Source organism: Candoia aspera, chromosome 12, assembly GCF_035149785.1.
Source record: "Candoia aspera isolate rCanAsp1 chromosome 12, rCanAsp1.hap2, whole genome shotgun sequence".
In the NCBI taxonomy this organism is placed as follows: Eukaryota; Metazoa; Chordata; class Lepidosauria; order Squamata; family Boidae; genus Candoia; species Candoia aspera.
Window position 1 is genome coordinate 1956096 of NC_086164.1, and position 24933 is coordinate 1981028.

The 24933-nt window shown below is 47.5% G+C and overlaps 1 protein-coding gene across 1 annotated transcript in view; it reads right to left on the reverse strand.

Moving 5' to 3' along the window:
* The window catches only part of GPC3 (glypican 3), a 105675-nt gene that overhangs the window by 71460 nt on the left and 9282 nt on the right, over window positions 1–24933 (reverse strand). The window contains exon 2 of the mRNA XM_063313310.1: window positions 18320–18481. Within this exon, the coding sequence (XP_063169380.1) occupies window positions 18320–18481 (162 nt within the window). The remainder of the gene's footprint in view (window positions 1–18319; window positions 18482–24933) is intronic.

Genomic DNA, 24933 nt, shown 5'->3' on the forward strand with positions numbered 1-24933 from the left:
GATGGCGTATCAGCGTTAAGAGGAAGGCTTCTGGCTAGGCACTCATCCGAGTACCTATTAAATACTTTGCAAGGCTCCAAGAGTTAAGCAATATGGAAGGGGACCAGACTGCCTTTTCACCCCCTCCTCCTGGGAAGATAGAAATCTCAGCCTGGCTTTCAAGATTCAAATAGCTCTTTTAATTCCACTGGATGCTTTATCTGCCTGGAAACCAAACAGGCCAAGAGAGATGTTATCAGCCTGGGATCCTCTCCAGAATTCTGCAAAGCACTCAGCACCCCCCACCCCCACCCCTTAGAAGCACCAGCGGGCAGGCAGGCAGGCGGTCATTAAGTAAATGGAGACCCTTTTGCATTTAAACCCCAGGCTAATGGTTTCATTCGGTCACCCTCCTGGCTCAGGGACACCCACTCTTCCAGGCGGATTTCCAAACGAGGACTGGGCAGCAGAGAAAATCAGCAAAATGCAGGAATGGAAAAGTTAATCCATCAGCAGATGAAAGGACCCACAAAAAACCCGCATCTTGGAAATGTGCCGGTACCCCAGAGATTTGAGGCTGGGAGCCATTTCAGCAGTATTTTCATTGACGTGCAAAAATGTATGCAGGCTCATGTCAACTGAAGTTCTCGATGCAAACAATTGAGTAGCTGAATGGAACCTAAATAAAGCTGAGGCAGCAGTAAGTCAGACAAATGACACAACTCTAAACCATGTTTTGTTTAATCATGGTTTACTGAATCAGCACAATTGTCTTAGGATGTAATTCAACACGATACGCCATCTACCATAGTCTACAAACAAGTCTGGCAGGGTTCACCCAGCCGCGTTAAGCCCAAACCAAGCGAATAACTTTAGACATGCAGATTCAGCTCAATGTATCTCTCCACCTGAGTTTATAACCAACCGTCTCTTCAAAAGACTTCAAATCCAAGTGTTTCAAAGAAGAAAACCATCTCTGCACGCTTATTTCCACAGTTTGTACACATTTTTAGAAATCTCTGTTGGGTCCCCCTTACGTGTTCTCCCTAATCTAAGCTCCTAGTCCTGAGTCTTGCTGGAGCCTGCAGATGCTTCAGTTGCAGCTGTTCTGAGTAGTTCATCTTCTCAAGCTCTGCAGGATGGGACTCCCAGCGCTTCAAACCTACACCAATATGGGCTTCCACCACAAATTCATCTAAAGGTCATTCCAGCTGGCTTTATTATAATCCACAGGGTGGAATTTGTCTTCCTTAAACACCTTATTCTGACATTCATCCTCAGACCTGTAATTCCAACAGGACTCCGTGCCCAGGTTGAAGTTCTCCTGATGTTTCTCCACCTTCATCCCAAACTTTCTCTCCCCTACTTGGACCTCAACTAGGATTTCTACAATCTAAAGCTTTAAAGGCCAGTGAAGAAGTGGGCCCCTTTCATCTTTCATAGGTCATCAGTTCGTCTTCTTGGCTTGCTTCCGAGAGAAAATGCAACACAACGCATTTAGCTGCTGCACACTATCAAGCCCACACAGCCGGATTGCAAGCCACTTAAAACCTCCCTGGGTTCTGAAGCTCCGTCCCAGGGAGCCTGTAGGGAAACAGATTTCAAGAGTCTTGATTGGTGCATGCAGACAACTCTCATTAGCCATAATTGCAACCGGGGAAAAAGAATTGCTGAAAGATCAGTAAATAGAGGAACATTTGCATGGAGCGTGAAGCTTTCCTTCTGGGATCCCATTTTAAGAAAGATACACCCATGACAATGAGAGAGGGTAAGGTCCAGATCGCAGAACAGGCACCCACTGAATCCAGTGTACAGGAAGTGGACCGTGGATCCTCTATCCATTTTCACTCCCGAGAAGAGTTTGCCCCAGATGTCTCCTTCTGCCTGCGATTCCACTGACTTGGCTCCGATTCTTCTCACCTATCACTGATCCCTTTGCAAAGCAGCCTTGGTGGTCACTGTCAGCCTGCGAGGGATCCAGCACAAAAAGGATTTCAAAACTTTGAGCCCACGTGATGCAGCAGATTTCTGGGGGGGGGGGGTTAAGTTGCACAAGGCCCAGGTTGAAACCTCAGCTCAGCCATTTGGAAATGGCCTTAGGAAGCCAAAGGGACACAAGAATCCTGTTATGGGCAGAAGGAATGGCCTTGAGGAACAGGAGGAAGAGCAGCAACCAAGACAACAGTCAGATAAAAGAAACTTGAGTCCGGGCAGAACTGTAATCCGAGGAAGCGCCTCAGACGAGACCGTCCCTAGTTCTCGCAAAGATAAAGGGAGGGAGGGAGGGAGGGGGGCAGCACATTCAGGCTTGCAAGGTTCTGTCACTATAACCTTATAATAAAAGCAGCATGGCCTGCATGAGTTTTATTTGCTAGTCTGGAAACAGGAGAAGGAAAAAGGTCTCAGCCTTGCCTACTCCACCATTAATAAGGCGGCAAATAACATACACTGAGCACTCTTTACTAATGGTGTATATTCCCCCTTTCCAAACTGCCAGCTCTTTTCTGAATGCACACTTTCAAAACCACTTGTTTATAATCGGAAATGTCCGCAAGGAGGGCGTCAAAAAAGTCAAGATGGTAGCCACAACCATGGGATCAAAGCCCCACCCCTTTTTCTTGTTGTGATGCATACAAAAAGGGGCGGGACTTTGGTTGCATAGCTGTGGACACCATATCGACTTTTTTGACCTCCTCGCAATAGACCTCCCTGTTTATAATAGTGCCTGTCAACAAATACGGTTCTCTCCCATCACGCTGGTCTGAACAGACTGAATCTTGGGCATTCCTGGCTAATGAAGCCCCCGCCCGTCAGCTTCCCATTTACTGCCATTGCCTTCTTCAGTTCCTGGGGTTTCTTATCCCTCAGCTCCTTTTTTAATCCAATTGAAAAGGCCATCAATTTCATGTTTCCTTAGCTCCCGCTTTAAATCTATTATACCTTGCTACTTGTTAAATTGTCATTAAGTGATGAAAAAGAAGGCGATCCCCTGCTTTCCGGGCACTGGATCAAAGTTGTAGTAAATTGCTTTTTCAAATCATTGAGTTCTGACAATCATATTATTCACCCCAGTCTCATTCTACCACAGCCACTCATCAGCTCGTGGTTCAAAGGCATCCGCAGAGCCCATACTTTCCTTGACACGCATTTTTCGAAATTGCATCAACAGCGTAGGAAAATAAACAAGGACGCCGCCTATGGCCTTCCCTGACGGGGCCTCAGTATCAAAGATACACTGCCTATGGACACAGATGCTCTACTTCGCACAAACACTTTAATGCCAGCAGAAAAAAACCTGTTCAGTGTGATTAAAGAAAAGATTAATTTGGGATGCAAATGAAACTCTGGAAGTAAAAAAAAGGACTTGCAAGAATAATTGAGCAAGATGCAATGCTTTCTAGCAAGCAGAAACAAATTCATTCTCCCTGGAATGCCAGGCAGATAATCAATCCCTAATTAGTTCCTGTTACCCCAACACAACCCTTGTTAAAGTGCCTGTCATCTACTCCTCTTTTTCCTTTCTTTCTTTATTATTATTATTCCTCCTCCTTACAAAAGGAGCTGTCCTGTAACCAAAAAAAAAAAAACCACACACACACACACGCACACACACACACAAAATTGGGGAAGGAAAAGGTGCCAACATAATTAATTTTTTTCCCAGCAAAGGCCAAGTTTCTGGCTTTGAAACATCCAAGTTTTTCCTTTGAAACATCATCCATTTCAGGAAATGTCGAAAGTGTCAGAACCCATAAGTGGAGGGAAATCAGAAACCTGGATCCCTGTTAATGCTGCGTGACCCTCTTGGGCTGCTTCTCCTTCAGTGAAAAAGGGACCTGGATATTCCAGAGACCAGCATCTGTTGCAAAGAGAAAACACAACGCAGAGGAGGAACAGCCGGGAAACAAAGCCCAACACGGCAGGCACCCCCGTACTCACAACACAGACCCATGGGCATTTTCTCCAGCGCACTTCAGGCATTTCAAAAGAAACAGGACTGGATAAGTTGAATTTTGGTATTTGGGAAGAGCCAGAAAATCCGTCCCCCACCCCCCGCAAGCCACTCTCCAGATAACTGTTTCTCAACCTCAGCAACTTCAAGCTGTGTGGACTTCAACTCCCAGAATTCCCATGTTGGCTGGGAATTCTGGGAGTTGAAGTCCACATATCTTAAAGTTGCTAAGGTTGAGAAACACTGGTTTAGACACTGCAACAGGGAGGTTCTTTCGTAACGCTAAGTCAAAACCAAGTCAGTCATACTAGGGCTTAGCGCGGGTGAATTTATATAGAAACGTTTAAGAAACAGCACGTTGCAATGCCCAGCCCTTAAGTGTTTCGTGCCCCTTCCAAAGGAGATTGTCTTCCTGGAGAGAGACGCAGGATGTAAAAATTATCAGCCACCCATAATCAGCTCTAGAGCATTAGAAAGACGATGGACCTGCTTGGTCAAAGGAGAAGAACTGAAATGTTTCCGCCAACAGCTCCCCACAACAAACTTTTTGGGATCTTCTCTAACAGCAATAGAGTCTTCTTCTTCTTGAAAGGCTCTGATGAAACAAGGTTTTGGGTTTAAGACAAAGGAAAGATCCTGTTAGCCAGTGACTGTATTGCACCAAAAATGTAACCAGAGGCAGAGCACCAGAATTACTTGACAATCTGCCCTTTTAAAACGTGTTCAAAAAAATTGAAGGGCTTTCTGGTGTTTTGCATATTCCAGGATGATGGGTAAATTTAAAAGGCAACGGGTTGGGTGTTCTTGAATCCCTTCCAACGAATCAAGCTTGACATCCTAAGGAAATTCAAGCAGCGATGAGCTTTCAGGATGAATGGCCATCCTGACGTTTAGTCCTATGGAATAATAAGACCCGTGGAATTACTTGGATAAATTAGAGCAGATGATTTCATTAAAACCAGAACCTTTTTAGCAAGAGAGATGAAGGCTGATCCTGAGATTTTAAGGCACAAGGGCTGCATGCTGTCACTGAGCTACTAAGCCAAAAATTGTATTTAATTTTTATAAGCAACCTGAAGATAGGAGGAGAAAAAAAGAAAGGAAGAGGAGAAAGAATGGGGGGAAAGCCCTATTTTCCCCACTCCTCTCTTGCAAATAGTACCACATATGGATAACAAAATCACTGCAATAAATTGAGTCACTACAGCCATTGGATGAAAACCATTCATCATAATCCAGGCTTTAGAAAATATACTTAAAAGTGGGGATTTGCAGCCGGATCGCTAATCTTCCAACCTGTTTCACCAGTCTCCCCAGTTTCAGCATTGATTCTGTATAAAACTTAATGAGCACCTTCTGACAATGAAAGATTAGCTAGTCTGAAGACAGTAATTTAAGAACCCAACCCATCTTTTAAAAATAGAGCAGCGCTTTCCATCTCAAGGAATTTAGAACCTGCTTTGAAAAAACACTGTAGGGGAAGGCTATGTCCAGATAGAAAGGTCCGTAAGTCAACTGAGCACCGAAATAATGTGCCTGATTCCCAAGAGCATGGCTGCTGAGCTACAAAACTGCAAACTAAGCATGTTCAACACGTCCGTGTACAAATCCAGGTCAAGGACCAAACACATCTTGTTGAATTTCTTGTCTCTTCCCTGCAACCATTTTGCAAATTTCCCAGGAAGCATCCTTGAAGAGGGGGCGCCCTGGACATCCAACGGATTTGCATATTTAGAGAATGCGAGGAAGAATGTGGCTATTATGGCCCGCTTAAGACAGAATTACATTTTCAAAAAAGGGAAACAGACGGAATTTAGCATTCCGTGTTTAACTGTAAATTCCAGTTGAACAAATGGTTCGGGATGGTTAACGTTTTTAAACTGTAAAAAAATAAAAATTAATAATAAAAGATTGGATCTTGATTGCCATCTAGTGGTACCACTGACCTGGTAACATCCACAGTCCCACACTGCCAGCCTAGACACTGATTACCCCCCATTCCTCCTGGGGAACCCCATGGTGCTTGGCCATCTTTGAGGGTCTCTGGATCTGGCTTGGCTTCCTATGCAAGCCCAGTCCATGGTGGCTTCTCCAACAAACTCTGGATGACGTAATGTGCACCATGGCTCATGATTTCCAAAAAGAGAGGGGTAACACACACTCTTGCCCACAATGATAAAAGAAACCTTTCCTTCTGGATTGGCAAAGCCTAAATCCTGTTAATGTCCTGCATAAAAAAAATAACTACAGGTAGTCCTCAACTTATGACTATTTGTTTAGCGAACGTTCAAAGTTACGACGGTGCTGGGAAAAGTGACTTGCAATCAGTCCTCGCATTTATGACCGTTGCACCATCCCTGCGGTCATGTGATCAAAATTTGGGCACTTGGCAACCAGCATGGATTTACCACAGTTTCAACATCCCAGGGTCATGTGACCGCCATTTGTGACTTTCCCAGCCAGCTTCTGACAAGCAAAGGCAATGGAGGAAGCTGGATTCGCTTAAGCGAATCCGACCGAACACAAGCTAGGGCCGCTATTAAGGCCTACCTTGTGGCGGTAAGAGCGGCGAAATGGCAGTATTTCTCTGCTCTTATTGCATCCGCAGATTGCCGTCCAACGGTCCTGTTTAAGATCACACGTACCCTTTTTGGGGAGGTGGGCCCAGTGACCCACCTACAGGGCCGTGCGGAAGAGTTTTCTGAGCATCTGCAGGATAAAATCACTTGGATCCGGTCTAAGTTGGACTCCATGCGTGAAGCAGGGTCTGTGGAGATACCGAGGGAACATTTTAGCCTTGTTAACTGGGAGCAGTTTGATCTGGCTGGACCCGAGGAAGTGGACAGGATCCTCCGGATTGTGAATGCCACCACCTGTTATTTAGATCCATGCCCCTCCTGGTTGGTGAAGGCAGCTCGGGAGGTGACGTGTGGTTGGGTCCAAGCGATGGTAAATACATCCTTGAGTGAGGGGGTGTTCCCGGTCGCCTTTAAGGAGGCACTGGTGTGCCCCCTCCTCAAGAAGCCATCTCTGGACCCAACTGTGCTGGACAATTTTCATCCAGTCTCCCACCTCCCCTTTTTAGGGAAGGTGGTGGCGTTACAACTCCAGAGGGTCCTGGAGGAAACAGATTATCTGGACCCCTTTCAGTCAGGTTTCAGGCCAGGATATGGGACAGAAACTGCATTGGTTGCACTTATGGATGATCTCTGGCGAGAGGGGGATGGAGGCAGTGCATCCATCCTTGCTCTCCTTGACCTCTCAGAGGCTTTCGATACCATCGACCATGGTATCCTTTTGGGACGGCTCAGGGAGTTGGGGGTGGGCGGCGTAGTTCTGCGCTGGTTCACCTCCTTCCTCCAGGGCTGGTCCCAGTCGGTGGTGATAGGAGAGGAGAGATCCAGCCCTCGACCCCTCCATTGTGGGGTGCCACAGGGTTCAGTTCTCTCTCCTCTCTTGTTTAACATCTACATGAAACCACTGGGTGAGATCATCCGTCCCCTTGGGGTGAGGTATCATCAGTATGCTGATGATACCCAATTATACATCTCTATCCCGAGTGAGGCAAGTGATGCCGTGACTGCCCTTTCTCGGTGCCTGGGGGCTGTGGGGGTCTGGATGGGGAACAACAGGCTTCAACTGAACCCTGGTAAGACGGAGTGGCTGTGGGTTGATGGGGCTTCATCTTCCAGGCAACTGTCATCTTTAGTTCTGGATGGGGTGGCACTGCCCCAGACAGTGTGTAATCTGGGGGTTCTCTGGACTCAGGATTCCTGCTCGGAGAGCAGGTGGCAGTTGTGGCCAGGAGGGCCTTTGTGCAACTTCGGGTTGTGCGCCAGTTACGCCTGTTCCTGGATCATGAAGCCCTCCGAACAGTCACTCACACCCTGGTTATCTCCTATATAGACTACTGCAATGCGCTCTACATGAGGCTACCCCTGAAGAGTATCCAGAAGCTTCAGCTGGTCCAAAATGAAGCCGCGCGGGCTATTTTTGGTGCACCTAGGTGGGCACATATAACACTGTTGCTGCGCGAGCTGCACTGGGTGCCAGTTTGCTTCTGGGTCCAATTCAAGGTGTTGGTTATTACCTTTAAAGCCCTACATGACACGGGGCCAGGTTACCTGAGGGACTGTCTCATCCCCATTACATCGGCCCGCCCCACCCGATCATCCAGAGAGGGCACGTTACGGACCCCATCAATAAGAGAATTTCATCTGGCGGGGTCCAGGAAGCGGGCCTTCTCTGTGGTGGCCCCCGCTCTCTGAAATATCTTGCCCCCGGAGGTGAGGCAGGCCCCTTCTCTCCTGACCTTCCGGAAGGCCCTGAAGACCTGGTTTTGCCGTCTCGCCTGGGGTGGGAAAGGGAATAACCATTCTTGGGGATGGCTCGCACCGTAGAGTCCCTCCCACCAGCCTGGATTTTACATTTCTCCTGGATTTTATTTATTTATTGGATTTTATTATAATTGTTTTATGTGATTTTAATGTTTATGTTTTATGGGGAATTTTACTGTAAACCGCCCAGAGTCCCTCTTCTGGGGGAGATGGGCGGTGGCTAAATATGAGTAATAAAATAATAAAAATAACCACCATAAGATTCACTTAATGAACGTGGTGATTTACTTACCTTTCTAAGAGTTACCGGCTCTTCCCCCTATCCCCAAGTAGATGCAGAAAATTAAAAAAAGAACTGCAGGGGCCCCAACTTATAAAAACAGTGCACACTTCTGTTGGTTCAAGAGCCACGGTTCGGTGGGGTGTGGTCCACGGGTGGACCATTCGGGGAGGGGGGTTAGATGTTTTTAGAGGAGAAAAGAAACAGCTTAAATACCTGCAGAGCTAGTGGTGCGTCTCTTGCCACAGAGCCCCGCCCCGTCCACTCTGGCAGTCACAAAAAGGATGCTGGCAAGATGCCCGCCGTCTCTGCCTACATTATGAGCCCTTGATCCTGAGAATTTTTAAAAGGCAATTTTAAAAAGCCTTTTTGGAAAGCCAAGTTTTTCAGCAGCCCCCAAAAGTCTCAGTATCTGAGCTTGACAGATCTCAGCAGGTTCCCTACGTTTTTGGCAAATCTAATTGCTACAGTAGAACTGAGGCATAATAGTAAAACAACACTGGGAAAGGGGAGAGGGTGAGTTTCACACACGTGTTCAGCCTCCCCCTCCCAAAACAGGGTTCCTGGTTTTTAGATTTTTTTTCCCCCTTTTGCAAACATATGCAAAAGTGTTTGGGGGACGCAGGCAAACCGTCCTCGCTCTCAAATGCAGAAGCACCAAGGATTTCCCAAACCCTCAGCACGAGAACGAACGCTCAGACTCGGCCCCTCAAGCGGAAATCTGGGCAATGGATCCACTTGGTTTGTCTTGGGGGCTGCCTTGAACCCGTAGCCAATCAGCCATGCAGCCTGGGACTACTCCATTCCCCAGATGATCTCAGCCGACTGCAAGAACGTCGGAAGCCTCCACAGCGTTGCACAGAATGTGGTCAAAAAAATCAGGATGGAGGCAATCCGAGCTTCACCCGCTTTTCATGCGCACTGCAGGTGTGCGTGTCCATAAGGGAGAACTTTGTTCACACCATGGTGGCTGCCGGTTTGAACTTTTGGACCACACCCTATGGGCAAGCCCTGGCTGCAGGCATCCAGTCCAAGCCACTACGACACCTCGTGTGTCACAACATGGTGCAGATGATGTGAATCATGAGATCTGTGTCACCTGCATGAAGAGATCACGATGCACAAGAGGTCACTGACTGTTCTTGCAGACAACCACGTTTGCTACCCAGAAGGAAAACCATTTTTGGCCGTGTTTTTTTGTTTGTTTGACATGCATGTTTTGTTTCTCTACCTTTATTTTGTTTAGCCTTAGGCTATGTTTAGATTTAGATCCAGGTAATTTCTATTTCGACTTCAATCATTTATATTGAAGTCATTCAATCATTATTGAAGTCTTCAATCATTTATATTGAAGTCCAGTTACGCCCTTTCCTGGATCGGGAGGCCCTTCGAACAGTCACTCATGCCCTTGTTTTCTCCAATATAGACTACTGCAATGTGCTCTACATGGGGCTACCCTTGAAGAGTATCCAGAAGCTTCAGCTGGTCCAGAATGCGGCTGCGTGGGCTATTTTTGGCACCCCTAGAAGGGCGCACATAACACCTTTGCTACGCGAGCTGCACTGGATGCCAGTCTGCTTCCGGGTCCAATTCAAGGTGTTGGTTATCACCTATAAAGCCTTACATGGCATGGGACCAGGTTACCTGAGGGGCCGCCTCATCCCAGCTTCATCAGCCTGTCCCACCCAGTCAGGCAGAGAGGGCATGCTGCGAACCCCGTCTGCAAGAGAATTCCATCTGGCGGGGTCCAGGAGGCAGGGCTTCTCTGCAGTGGTGCCCGTCCTCTGGAACATCTTGCCCCCAGAGGTGAGATTAGCCCCATCGCTCCTAGCCTTCCAGAGGGAGTTGAAGACCTTGCTCTGCCACCAGGCTTGGGGCAGGGAGGAGAATAGTCATACTTGGGGCTGGCTAGCGCCTTGAAGTGCCCCTCCTACGCAAGGACTGAATGAGACCACAGCCATCGGGATTTTATTATATTAGGTAGTTTTTAAAATCATTTTAGTCTATTTTTATATTGGAATTTTATTGTACATTTATTGTTTTATGCTGTAAATCGCCCAGAGTCCCTCCATTCAGAGGAGATGGGTGGGGACAAATGTGATTGATTGATAGATAGATAGATAGATAGATAGATAGATAGATAGATAGATAGATAGATAATATTTTAGTTTAAGGCAAAGCATGGGAATAATGGAATGCTTTTTTTGAAGGCAGCCTCCTGATTATCCATCAGATGGATTTTGATTCTGTTGGCACTATATTCCCTCCTTAATCAATGCTCACTTTTACATCGCCTTTACTCAACTAAAATAGTTTTGAGCATCTTAAGTCCTTGGCCCTGTGGGGAAGTTCCCCCAGGAACAACAGATACCCAAGCTTGATGTTCCTCCCCTTTTCTAAATTAGCTGGCCTATCCACGTGGCTGCTGAATGGAGACAGGGAGCTGGGGAGAGGGGTATGAAAAGCCCCCTAACCCAAGGACCCTTCAGGGGATCTGTCAGGACGAGCCACACGCTAAAAGTGCCAAGAGGATTGTTTTGTGTGTCAAAAGCAAAAAGCCTTTCCAACTGCAGATAGAGGGGACTGAGCCCAAACCAATGTCAGCTGCAGATCAAGGGGGTGCCCTCACTCCAGGTGCCCGCTGTGTCTCACCCCTGTTTCCCATCAATGCCTCCTCTTCTCTGGCAAGCAGAAACTACCCAGGTCCGTCCGTCCTTCCTTCCTTCCTTCCTTCCTTCCTTCCTTCCTTCCTTCCTTCCTTCCTCTCTCCCTCTCTCTCTCTCTCTCTCTCTCTCTCTCTCTCTCTCTCAGGAATCCCTGAAGACCTTTGATTACAGAGCCCAGACAGAACATCAGCTCGCGTTCCCAAGACAGGCTCCTAACTCTGCCGCCTCCAATCAGTCTAGCATCTCTTCCAGTCTCCACCTCGGATAAACACGCGCCCCCCTCCCTGCCCAGCCTGGGGGCATGTGTGTTTTCACTCCCACTTGAGCCAAAGAGGCCCTCGGCCAGCTACTGGTTCAAGGGTCTCCCGAAGAGAGAGAGAACAGTTTTGCAGAAGGGGGGGGATGCCTGCTCAGCCCTGGGGGCTCAGCTGAACAAGCAGATTCTCCCTGGGGCAGGGCGAGGCTTCAGCAGGGCAAGTGAGAAAAGGTGATCTTTTGCTCCAGAAGGATTGCAAGAAAAATAAGGCTGTGCATTGCGGGCCAGAAGTCATCAGGCAGCGCTGTGCCATTTCTGTTTCACTGCATCGTTTAGGGAAAAAAGCTTGAGGAATGAAGACTCCACATTTATGCCAAGGAAGACTCTGAGCATCAGCAAGAAACACCGGCTGAGTCTTAAGGTGCAGGGGATGAGCTGAGGCTATGCACATTCACAGATTGTCAGCCTGAGGTTTCGGGGGGGTGTTTTCAAGGGAGGTTCTCTATTTTTTACCTTATGTTAAACCTCTTTCAAGGGTTACCTTGCAGGTTGTGCATGCTCTATATTTCCCCAAGGTAGAAACCAACACCACTGATTTTCTGCAAGGATGAAGCAATGGAGCCCAGAAGGATTTGGTGGATGGAGTCACAAAAACACCATAGGCGGTGCACGGTTTAATATGACTCTGGATTTGTACCACCAAGAGCACTTCGAACCAGTGGATCTCTGGGGTAAACCATCCCTGTAACTTGCAAGGCCTGGTTCACAACTTAAAGCTCTGTGTGAACTTGGTCCTTGTTGTGTAAGTCAACCACAACACAGTAGGATGGGTGAGCCTGGCTGATGGGTTGGAACGGGGGGGCTGTTCAATTTTCACATGCCCGGAGGAACAGCCTTTGCTTTCTCACCCTTCCTCCTTTCCTTCTGAGAACAGATTAATATACCTTCAGAAGATCTGGCACCATTATAAATCGCTAGGTAGAGCTTGCATCATTGGCAAGTGTCAATGGCGTGAATCATGGGGCCGGCGTTTGCCAGCAAGGACGTGAAACCCGCGCGTATTGACAGCTTAATGGGCTCGGGAAGAGTTCATCTCTCCATCCTGAGATGCAGCCTTGGCTGTTTTATCATTTTATCTCACGGTTGCTGTCAAAGCCAAGCAGATCCCAGCTGAGGAAAAATGTTTATTTTATATAAACCAGACTTGTCCTTGACTTTGGGCTGTTTGTTGTGCCTTTGCCATGTTTACAGACTGTTTCTTCTCTGCATTTTAAATAGTCCAGCACAGACAAAAGAGAATTTATTTCCTCATTTAATCCCATTCAGGCCCAGAGAGCAAACACACTTGGCAGGGCTAGGGGTTTGCAATGAAAAGGTTGGGGGTGGGGGGTCGGGGGTGGGGGAAAGGAAGGGAAGGGAAGGAGAAACAGAACTGGTGGCACATCAATTCAGCACTGGAAGGTAACCCGATGTTTATTGCTGCCTAGCGAAAACATAACTTGGCTTTTTTATAGCATTTCCAGGGCACTTGGAATGTATTAAGACTTAAACTATGGAAGATAAGTCTTGCCTAGAGAAGTAATTACAGAAAACAGGAGGTAGCTGCTCTGTTGCAGGAAGATGCAATTCGCCGGGATGCGAATCGCCCAACTCTCTCTAAGCCATCCTCAAATGAACAGATGGTACTTCAGCAGTGCCATTTCCACACCCTGATCTCTCCAACAGTCTGAAGCCCACCTGAAGTCATTACTTTTTTTTCACAGGGCTGAAAACACAACCCAGCCAATCAGTGTTACTTCCAGCTGACAGCTGACCAAGGAGAAGGCAAAGAACAGCTTTCTGTTAATGCCCTGCCTCAAAATACTGCTACTCCTGGAGTAACAAAATCCTTCCACCCTCATGCCCCATGCAGCAAGGAAAGAAAAGATGTATTTTTGCCCCTCCCCCCAGTTCTATTTGTTTATGCTGTGTGTGTTTGCCTCATCATACACAGAAAATCTGAATGAGGGAGAGTGGCTAAGCCACCAAGCCACCATTCCACTGGGCAGACCCTGTGAAACGGGATCCAGGCCGGAGAAATAGCTTCTGCTAACAGGAAAACTGCCAGACCATAAGAAGAAGAATTATACCTTTTCTGCAATTCACCAGACCAGAAAAAAATCAACCGAGTTCCTGAACACAGTTAACATCACAAGATCAGTCAAGTTAACGTTGAACTGATGCAAAGCCTTCCTGCAGAACTGCTCAGAGTTTTAACGAGCAAATGCCCCCTTTGATTTCCACATCACACTAACACAAGCTGTTGTTTAGTTCTGGCTTGGCGTGGTGTACAAACCCAGCCAGCTGTGGCTTTTCCAAACCAACCAGGGCTAAGCCAGCAATGGCTAAGCCATCAGCCTTGCACCCATTCTTCAACCCTCAACATCATAGAAGGAAAACCAAACATTCAGCAGCACCCAGTGTACGGCAAAGCCTGCCTGGTCCTTTGAGATCCACCGGTCCACAAATTCAGAACGATGTTTGGGCGCAGGCCCCATTCGAAAGCCAGCACAGATACTCCTGCTGATCTCTACTGTACTCAAAGGGGACGCAGGAATGGGCCCTTTGGCACGCCACTTCGCACAGTACATACAGGCCGTCATGCAACACCCGGAGATCTCCCTCTTCTGCCTAGTTTCAGCTGTTTTCACTCCATGGTACATCTGACCACGGGCTGCGAAGCATCCCCCAGAGGGAGTATCCGCTTCTAGCGGCTCTGCCAGTCTGGCCCTAACGCTCCTCACCCCCCACCCCGCCCCCAAACACACAAGCCACTACCCTTCCCAAGTCTCATTTGCATTTGCAGCCAAAAAGGCTGGCCCGCTTCAGCGTAAGAATGCAGTTAACACCCCGGCCTTCACTGCAAAGCAAAACACCACCAAAAATCCATTTTTAAAAAAAAGGTTAGGTTTCAAAACTACGCCAGGCTGCTCCTGCACGGTAAAGCATTATCATTTCAACCCGAGTAGAGCCAGAAAATTTAGGGGAGAAATTAAATCCCTAGAGAACCTTAAGAAAGAAAGGAGGCAGGAACCAAGATTTTATTGTTTTCAAAACCGGAGGGGCATTTGGGAAAACGGAAACGAATCCAGAAGAGATGAAAGCTGCTGCCCAGCATCTCTAGTTTCACCAGCAATGCAAGCATTAGCAGCTGCCCTTTCTGCCCCCTTTTTAGCTTCCAGAAGCCCTTTTAAGCAGGAAGGCAGCAGGCCGAGGAACAAACAACGCAAAAGAATCCTGGCATTTTCCTTTAGCAGGTCAAAACCAGGCCTGTGCCCGCACGTGGAACGGACGGGTCGCAAGGGGGGCGAGGGCAAAAGAACAAGTGTGGAATGGCGCCCAGGCTCCTTTGCAAAGAATTGCAAAGCCCCATCGTTTCACGCTGTAGAAAGAGTCTTACAACAAGTACTTCTCCTGCTTCGGGAAAGCTAAAAAGAATCCTGGCCCATGCGGGATTAATGCAGAGCATGGGGTTTTGCTCATATAACAATTATACGTCATACTTTATGCATCATATAATGCATGTGGGCAGGGCTCACATTGATGGGTTTGTTCATTCAGTTTATGTGGCACCCACCTGCCACGAGACAGACATAATACAGATAGTCCTCAACTTACAACCATTCGTTTAGCGATTGTTCAAAGTTACGATGATTCTGGGAAAAGTGACTCGTGACCAGTCCTCGCACTTACGACCATTACAGCATCCCTGCAATCACGTGATCAAAATTCAGGTGCTTGGCAACTGGCATGGATTTATGACAGCTGCACAATCCCGGAGTCATATGATCACCATTTGCGACCTTCCCAGCCGCTTCCAACAAACAAAGTCAATGGGGGAAGCTGGATTTGTTTAACGACCATGTGATTCACTTAACGGCTGCAGCAAAAAGGTCATAAATCAGGCATAACTCATTTAATGACCACCTCAGTGACAGATGTTCAGGTCCCAATTGTGGTCGTAAGTTGGGGACTACCTCTACTCAATATCTTTGTGTTTTGTTTTAGGCTTCAAGTGATGCATAGACTCATTTTAAGAAACTTATCCATATTCTATATTTGGCACCACATGCCATGTTTGTTGTTGGTTTCCAAACCCTGATTTATTATATCGAAATCAGAACCAGCTGTTGGCGAGTTCTGCAGTTAGCCAATTCAACACAACATCCATAAGTCTGCAAAAATGGTGGGAGGACAATATCTGAAGTGGGGGGGAACTAAATCTTGTCTGTTTTATAGGCCTGTGAATAAAGTCAAAGAAATTCAAAGCTTTTATGCATGGAGAAAATAACATTTTATTGGAATGTTGGAATCCAATACTGAACAACAAGGAAATAAAGCAACAGCTGAAATAGCCAAAGTTGCCTGAATAGGAAAATTTGGATGCTGGAACCTAGCTTGACATCACGTTCATCTCTGAATCCTGGATTGTCTTTTTATCATCATCCCCTTTCTGGAGAAAACCAGCTGAGAACTGACTGAACATAATGTGGGTTATTCTCCATGACTGAATGTTCAGTACTTGTTGGTTTAGTTTTATTTACAAAGGCTGTCAACTGGTTTATCTGAAGGAAGACAGAGAGTGGATTTACTTGGATTTGGGCAAGCATGTTCTTTGGGCCTAAGAACCATGGTTCACACCTCCTAGCTTACAGCACCACACACCACACAACCCTAACCAATTCCAGTTTGTAGATTTAAAAAGCGTAAGCAGATCAGGGCACAAAGCAGTGTATCAACCCAGATCATCCTGCTGTTCCTTTTCTCTTTCCTTCCAGAATTTAGACATTTTCCCCTTGATGCAAACATTTTGACAGCTGCCTGAATTTAAAAACACAAAGACAACCCACCTCCGGAAGGAATCTTCCGAGATGCGAACGCTGATCCTTTATCTTGCAAATTTCATGCGCCCTCCAAGAAAAGCCATTCAACTCAGACATTTTTGTCATGACAAAATAAATAATTCAGTCCGTCTTTTAGCAGAAGCCGAGAGGGGTGCCTCGCTTCAGCACCACAGAGGAGGTTCAAGATAACCTAATAAAAGTGTGCGGGGTCAGAATTGGCCACATTTAACTGACAGATGGGGACGCCCAAGCTAAGGAAGTCCATGGAGTTCCACCACCACCATCCTGGAAGCATTTTGTTCCTTAATAGCAGGGTTTCTCAACCTTGGCAACCTGAAGATGGGTGGACTTCAACTCCCAGAATTCCCTAGCCAGGATGGCTGGCTGGGGAATTCTGGGAATTGAAGTCCACCCATCTTCAAATTGAAACATGACTTAACAGAAAAGTTCCCAGCCGGCCATCCTTCATTAGGATGCTCCATGAATCCAGCCCAGGGAACATTGGCCCGGTTCCTCCCTCTGTGTCACCTCAACAGGCAGCTATTTTTGCTGCACCAGGACATTTGAAGGGCCTCTGCTCCATCCTGAGAAACACCGCTTGTCAGCTTGGGCATTTTTCTCTTTCTTCTGATGCCACGTATGGAAATGTCAGCCACCCATTCCCAAGACACGCACGCCTGCTGAGCTGGCCCTTCAAAACTAATTTCCGTGTGTTTCCATCCACCCCACGCCAGGGCGTCTTGAACGTCAAACCAACTCTGGCCTGATGTTCTTCTGTGCTAAATTTAATTTCCTTCCTGCTGAAGCTGCATCAGACTTTTTGCTGATGAAGATCGGGGAGAATCGCTTGGCATTTACCAAGATTCCATCCAGGCGTGTCCATTACTGTGTTCACTTAGCAAACTTTATTAGATTATTAGGTTTTCAGGCCCTTCGGCATTTCCATGATTGCAGCAAGAAAATACCGCAAAATAAGCATTGGGGGGGGGAAGCTGCGTTGCGTTCTCTGTCTGCCACCAAGGATTTTTCCTCCCCACATATTTATATACAAAAACATGCACTTATTTTTGAAAGTGGTCAGACCAATTCCGTACCCACCATCCGTATTTAATCATGTAAAATACTCTGAAAGGGGAAACACCCCCAAGACCAGCTTTCAGAAACCTTGCCAACTATAAAAGCCAAGTGCCCACTTCTGCACTATATCACAGCATGGCTTGCCTGCTTTTTCTTTGCATCTACCCACTGCAGCCTGTAAACCACAGCTTAGCCCTGTGGATACAGCAGTCAACAAACCATGATTAAGGCACAGTTCAACACAATGCAGAAGTGTTTTCATCCTGAGAGTTCAGCTATGTTTTCTGACGCTCAAGTGGGGGGTGCTAATGTGGTATCATTTGAAAAGCGATTGGCAACGTCACCCAGCTTCAATCTGTAATGGCCAGTGCGAACGACCTTGGGAGACAGGAGGAAGAGCTGGAGACTGGGCAACGGCCAGATAAGAGGCCGCTGAGCCCGCGGAAGGGACGGGGGCGTGGCAAACGTCTCAGAAGGGACCTCCCCTACTTTCTCGGGCTGTAAAGGCGAAGGGGGAGAGAGGTACTTTCAGACTTGATGTCTGAAAATTGATGTCAGCCTTGCAAGGTAAGAAACACACCCAAATGAACCAATCCTACTTTATTATAATGTTACACTAACAGAATCTTCCAAGTCTGGAAGTACCTCTCTCCCCCTTCGCCTTTACAGCCCGAGAAAGTAGGGGAGGTCCCTTCCGAGATGTTCGCCATGACCCCGTCCCTTCCGCGGGCTCAGCGGCCTCTTATCCGGCCGTTGCCCAGTCTCCAGCTCTTCCTCCTGTCTCCCAAGGTCATTCGCACATCCCGTTACACCATCTGGCAACACAAACCATGGACATCCTGTCGACCTCTGAGCTCCTCCAGGGCCCAACACCTCTCTGCCCGCCTACCTTGGAAAATGGCTGCGTTCTGCATAATGAGGAATTTCAGATCCATGCTGGCAGACTGGAGAATCTGCTCCATGTTGGAACGAGCCAAGCCTTGGTATTTCTCCTCCATCTTGCGGGAACAGCACGTGAGACCTTTGGGGATGCATACTTGCAGATCCGACCCTGTGAGAACAGAGACCGTCGGTTAGAGCCCAGCTAATCCTTAACATGTACAGCTAGCTCTATTTCGCAACTCCAATGTTTAGCCGGTGAAAATTTTGGCAGGAGTAACACTTTTTATTCTCTCCACTAAAATAGAAAAAAAAAGGGGGGTGGGAGAAGGCCACCTCTTTCTTCACCAATCGCTGACCACAACTAATCATCAGAGGGTAAGAGAAGAGCATCAGAGGCGAACCTATTTTTCATGGTGAAAGAGGAAGGGCGTGCTTATACACCGCATCAGCCAGGCCATTCAAATTTTACCAATGACAATTTTAGCTATTACTGACCATTATTGTAATAGTTGATATTTTGTTTTAGATGGGAAGCTGCCTTGAGTGGCTCTGATGGGTAGCAATACAGGGTGTACCTAGAAATAATGAAATAAATAATGTTTTTAAATGCCTATTGAGGCAACCTCATGATCAGGTCAACTGAAGGTCTGCAAAACAGATCCCGGCTTTCAAGTGTCTTTATCTTGCCCTGGAACTGGCCCTGCTCCCCCGGTTTTTCACCATCTGCCACAAGAGAGAGATGCTCCACATTCACAGTGGGGCTGGTTGGGTGAAATACCATGGTCAGCTGTTTGGGCCCTGTGGGAATGCAGCACCCTTTAAAGAAGGGAGAACCAAGTCCTTTTTTATTGACCATCCATGCTACATGAATAAAAATAATCCACTCTGGTTTTAGGCCTTTTTGTAAGCACATTTTACATCTTGGCTAATTGCACAAAAATGTCCAGCATGCACTGCTGAAGCCTTTCAAGTGCATAAGAACAAGGCAAACAAAAACACCCAACTTGACCTCTCCATTGCCCATGGCTGGAAAGGAGTGGACCTGCCCCAAACCCACTTCTTAGGCTGTGTACCAATAACCAATGTGACCTATTTTTATCACCCCAGGACACTTCAGAGAGGATGGGAAAATCCTGACGACGTGAGCCAAGCCATAAGGATTTCTTAAAAAGGCAGCAATACAAACCCAACAGAAGATGAACCATCAAGGGAGGGGTGATCTCTGAAAATCACCGGAGCCAGTGGCTATCAATAAACCATCCATCATAATCCCTGCGATTGTGAATTATGCAGTTTCCCTCAAGGCATTTGGCTGCCCCCAATTCCACAACAGGCTTGCAATATTTCACCTTGCTTCAAAACTAGCGACAGACACGGCATCCTGCATCTCCGGGGCAAAAGGGCATTGTAGGGAGCTCCAGATACTCTGTTTTCCAACACCACCTCCACCTCGCACATTATCTGCCTTTTCGGATGGCCACCATTCATCTTCCCAACAGTACAGGTTGTCCTCACTTAATTACCATTAGTTTAACCATGGTCCAAAGTTACGACAGCATTGGAAAAAGTGCTTTATGGCTTGTACTCACACTGATGAATATCGCAAAATGTACCACCCCTGCAGTCACATGACTGCAGTTCGGGCACTTGGCAGCTGGCTCGCATTTATGACCAGCTGCAGCATCCTGTGGTCACGTGATTGCGATTTGCAAGCTTTTTTGCCAATTTCCAGCAAAAAAAGTCCATTGGGGAAGCTGGGTTCGCTTAACGACCGTGGTGATTCGCCTAACCACTTGTGATTCACTTAACAGCCATCGTAAAAATGGTCATAAAATCAGGTCCGGTCACATGGTGACTCACTTAACAACTAAACTACTTAACCACCAGTTTTCCGGTCCCTATTGTGGTCATCCAGTGAGGACTGTCTGTAGGGTTAGCCCTGTTTAGACATACAAGAAATTCTTTTCAACAGACCAACAGAAGAGGCCTCTCACCCTTAACTCCTATTTGTAAAGCTCCAGGAAGTATTTGGCCAACCCGACATCTCCAGTCGCCATGTTTCCTAACCACGGTTGTTTCTAGATGTGTGGATTCAACTCCCAGAATTCTCAGTGATGGCCTTGCTGACTGGGGAATTCTGGGACTTGAACCCACACATCTGAGTTAGGAAGTATTGGCCCAGATTAACTCTTTGCCATCACAGTGACTGATTCCCTTTTCTTCCCTTTTGTAATGACTAGCCAGGGTTCAGACCAACAAGCCCGGGTGACTGGGAAGGTAAGGCGGAAGAGGGGCTACACCATCCACTCCCGGGCTTTCCAAGGGGGTCTGCATGGAATCCCCCCTTGCTTCTTTTCCAGTTTAACATGCCTGCCTGTGAACAGCACACAAACTCATGCATTTTTTTTTCTTTCTATCTGTTCTCATTTGACGAGAGAGACTTTGCTTCAACCTTTGCGGAAAGACGAGAAGTTCGAAGATGTCCGGAGTGCCACGTGTAGACCCAAGGCTTCTGCTGTGACCCCAGGGCCAAGGGATGTGCGCAAACCCTCCACCTTTCAACACGGGATCTCTTCTGCAGCCTCCCTGGCTTCCAGGGCCTCCCATCAAATCCCAAAACAAAGACTTCAGGGACAAGCCTCTCCCAGGGACCCCCTTCAGTAGCAGCTCTGTCGCCTCTGCTAAGAAGTCCCGCCCTGAAGGAAGGGTGGGAGAACTCCTCCTCCCCCCAAGGAGAGTTCCTTCCTCTGCCCCCAATTCAGGGGAGACTTTCAAAAGGCCGCTTTTGGCCAAGCTCTACCGAAATGGATAAGCATGCTTGGAAACGGCTCAGCAACAGCAGAGGGGTGCCCCTTATGCTACCCTGCCCTGCCCTGAGGCTTCTGACAAGGTTCCTTCCCAATTCCCTGGCTGAGAAATGATGCTGGTTCTCTTGCAGACCTTGTCTCATGCAGGGGCACGTGGCTAGTGCTGGGCAAGGAGAAGGAAAAGGCTCGGAGGACCAGGAAGCCTGCCAAAACATACATACATTTCCCTCTTCAGCATTTTATCCAATTCAGAAAAATCTCCAGAGAGAACTATTTTCCTTGTCACCTGCCAAGGTAATTCCTTTGCTTAATGGTCTTTCTTAAAATTGCTCTACCTTCCACTCCAATTTGGGAGGGGAGGAGGGTTGGTGCCGCACATGAAACAAGGCCTTCTTGATAAAAAGAGGTGGCTTCAGATGCCTCTGAGACATGAAAGAGCCCTTCAAGAGAAGGAGGAGGAGGAGGAGAGAGAGAAAGAGAAAGACAGAGAGAAAGAGAAAGAGAAAGACAGAGAGAGAGATATAACCTTTTCAGCATTTCTTTTTCCTATCTGCAGCCAAGGGGTCCAGCACCTGCCTCAGGCGTGCAAAGAAGCAGTTTGCAAATGTACGTTTTTAAAATCCTTCCTAAGATGGGCGCAGGCGATGAAAAGGGATGCCTGGGTGTGCCCTCTTGCTTGGAGGTGCGAGTGTTACAACTGCACCACCTCTCACAAATCAATTCCTGTTGCAAACCTCCGGTTGCCGAGAACAAATGTGTTTTCCTCCTCGTTTTTTAAATAGCACTCAGCCTAGCAAACTAGGTAGGACCACGTCCAGGTGTGATACCTGAGTAGGGAGAAGCAGGACCGAAGAGCATCACCCCCTCCTATTGATGAGCAGAGCACAAGCTTGCATTAAGGCCACCTCGTCAACAGAGCCTCAGTCTCCCTCCTCTGCATGTTTTCAGGCTTTGGCATTGCTCATCCTCACTTGAAAAAAGCTGAAAAATATAAATTTTCGCCTTCAAACCCCCATTAGCAGCAGCTGATTTCCAGGACTTCAAAGAATGCACTATCAAGTCTAGGTTAAACTATTACTATCTAACTATTGTTTTCCAACCTCAGTAAATTTAAGATGCATGCTGGCTAGGGAATTCTGGGAGCTGAAGTCCACACATCTTAAACCATGCTAGCTGGGGCATTCTGGGAATTGAAGTCCACACATATTAAAGTTGCTGAGGTTGGGAAACACTCACCTAACCTGATTTTCCACAACAGGATACACATTTCAGACTTACAGTTTGCCTGAACCAAGACTTTTGGGTGGGGCAGTTAGGCAGACTGCTACATTTGGAATCTAAACTACAGCTATCTAGCCCAAGGTGCGCCACCTAAATTCCCCACTGGCATACTCCTCGAGGATTCTGGGAACTGTAGTTCACCACCAGTGGCCCCCCAGACTGCAAAACTGGCCCCTTTGTCTTTTTGTAGCTGGGGCTGAGATTCCCCATCCCTTTCAAACTTCCAGCAAGGAACTCCAACTCTAAGGAGGCCCTTGGGACTCTGAGGGGGGATGCCAAGGAGGAAGCGTTAGCGGTATGTTCTCCCTCGCTCAGAATTATTATGATTTTTAGTTATTTAAATTTGTTGGCCACCCAACTCCAGTGGGGAGAGCTTCCATCAGCTCCTTGCAAAATCTCTCTTTTCTCGCTCCAACAGAAGAAGAACCAGATCCCCCACCACGTCCGTTCTGCCATGCCCCAGCCTGCCAGAAGGTTGTCACGAGGAACATCGCCCTTCAAAAGAAGAGCCTGGAAGAATTATTAGCCAATTAGATGTTGGGGTCCCATATTTTTACCTCAAAAAAAAAAAAAGGCACTTCAGTGATGTGATAGATAATCCAGGCATCTGACACCAACTTTGTTTGCATGTTTTATGCCCAGCATGTTGTGGAAAGGAAGAGGCAACCACTTGGGAACAAACCCCACCCACCCAGCACTGGTCTATTTGCATTTTCAAAGAGATAAATTATAACCCCAATGACACTCGATGGGCAATTAAAGCCCAAACTGCCTTGGGGAGGGCACCCGTTCTCTATTATCCTGTGCTGGGCGGGCAGCCTCCATGCCGCCTATCTTAATCATGCCCTGCTAGTCACAACGGGCTCAGCCAACCGTGCTGCAACTATGACATCTCCTTCCTGCAAAAGAAGCCCTCCTTGGAGGGATGCAGCTACTGGTGGGAATCCCTGAGATGTCCCCACAGGTCCTGGGGCCAGCACAGGCACAAGGGGAGGTGATGGGGGCCATGCCAGGACCCTCCCTGGCACCCAAAACATTGGATTCCATGCCTAGCATTTCTGCCTGAAACAGACTGGCAACCTCCCTTCCACTGGGGCTGTCCAGAGTTCTTGGCACTTGGAGGACCAGCTGAGGGGGGCCCAACGCACCTTTGACAGGGCTTAATGATTTTAAAACAGAGAACGAGAGAAAGGAAGCCACCAGAATTGGCATCTCTGCTGCCCACACAGCTCAAGAGGTTGTCCACTCCTACCTGAGAAGGATTAGGTCAGGGTTTCTCAACCCTGGCAACTTGAAGATGTGTGGACTTCAACTCCCAGAATTCCCTAGTCAGCTTGGCTGGCTCAGGAATTCTGGGAGTTGAAGTCCACACATCTTCAAGCTGCCAGGGTTGAGAAACACTGGATTGGGCAGTTCAAGGGGAAGGCAAAGGGCATTCAGACAGCTCCCAGATCATGACCACCCCGGGCAAGAATCTTGCGGTGGAGCATCCCCAAGATCCAAAGGACAAGGAGGTTTCTTCACCTGGTCTAGATACCCAAAAGAGACCGCGTAAACAGGCCAAGGCAGCTTCTCCCGATATTCCTCCATAAAAACAGAGCAATTTCCAATTTGCCGGGGTCTGTAGCTCCCATCTATTTTAATTATGCACATAAATACATAAACGTACTTCCTGAAGCCACGAGGAAAAAGAAACGCTGGGGGAGAAAAGGAGGGCCTTGCAAAATTGCGCTTCAGAAGGTTGTTAAAATTAATCCCTTGGCAAAGAAAGGAAACCTCAGACGGTCACCGAGAATGAAGCAATTGCCTGGAGCAGGTTCCTACAGTTTGGAGAGCCCCATGCCGGCATTTTTTTTGCTATCAAGAGAGCAACTTACGGTCCTGAAATAATTACACGCCGAAAACTCAATTACCCAGCAAACCAGAAGACCTGAAAACTGCCGTGCTGAGCAAAGGAAGACGGAAGAGGGCAACCAGGAGGATCATCAGTTGCACAAACTCCAGAAGGGGGGTGTACAGGTAGTCCTCGCTTAATGACCACAATTGGGACCAGCATTTCAGTTGCTGAGCAAAGTGGTCATTAAGTGAATCCAACCAGATTTTATGACCTGTTTTGCTGTGGTCATTAAGTGAATCACTGTGATCGTTAAGTGAACCATGTGGTCGTTAAGTGAATCATGCTGCTCCCCATTGATTTTGCCTGCCAGAAGCCGGCTGAGAAGGTCGAAAATGGCGATCAGGTGACGGTGGGATGCTGCGATGGTCATAAATGCGAACTGGTTGCCAAGCGCCCAAATTGTGATCACAGGGACACTGTGACGGTCTTAAGTGGGAGGGACCGGTCGTAAGTTGTTTTTTTCCAGCACCGTCATAAGCCCAAACCATTACTAAACGAATGATCATTAAGTGAGGATTGCCTGTAATGCCACCGACAAACACTCAATCCAAGCACACCACAGTGCCCTTGTTTGGACTTCAGATTCCTCCAACATGCCCCACACGCTCCAAGGATCGTATTTCATGGCACCAAAAA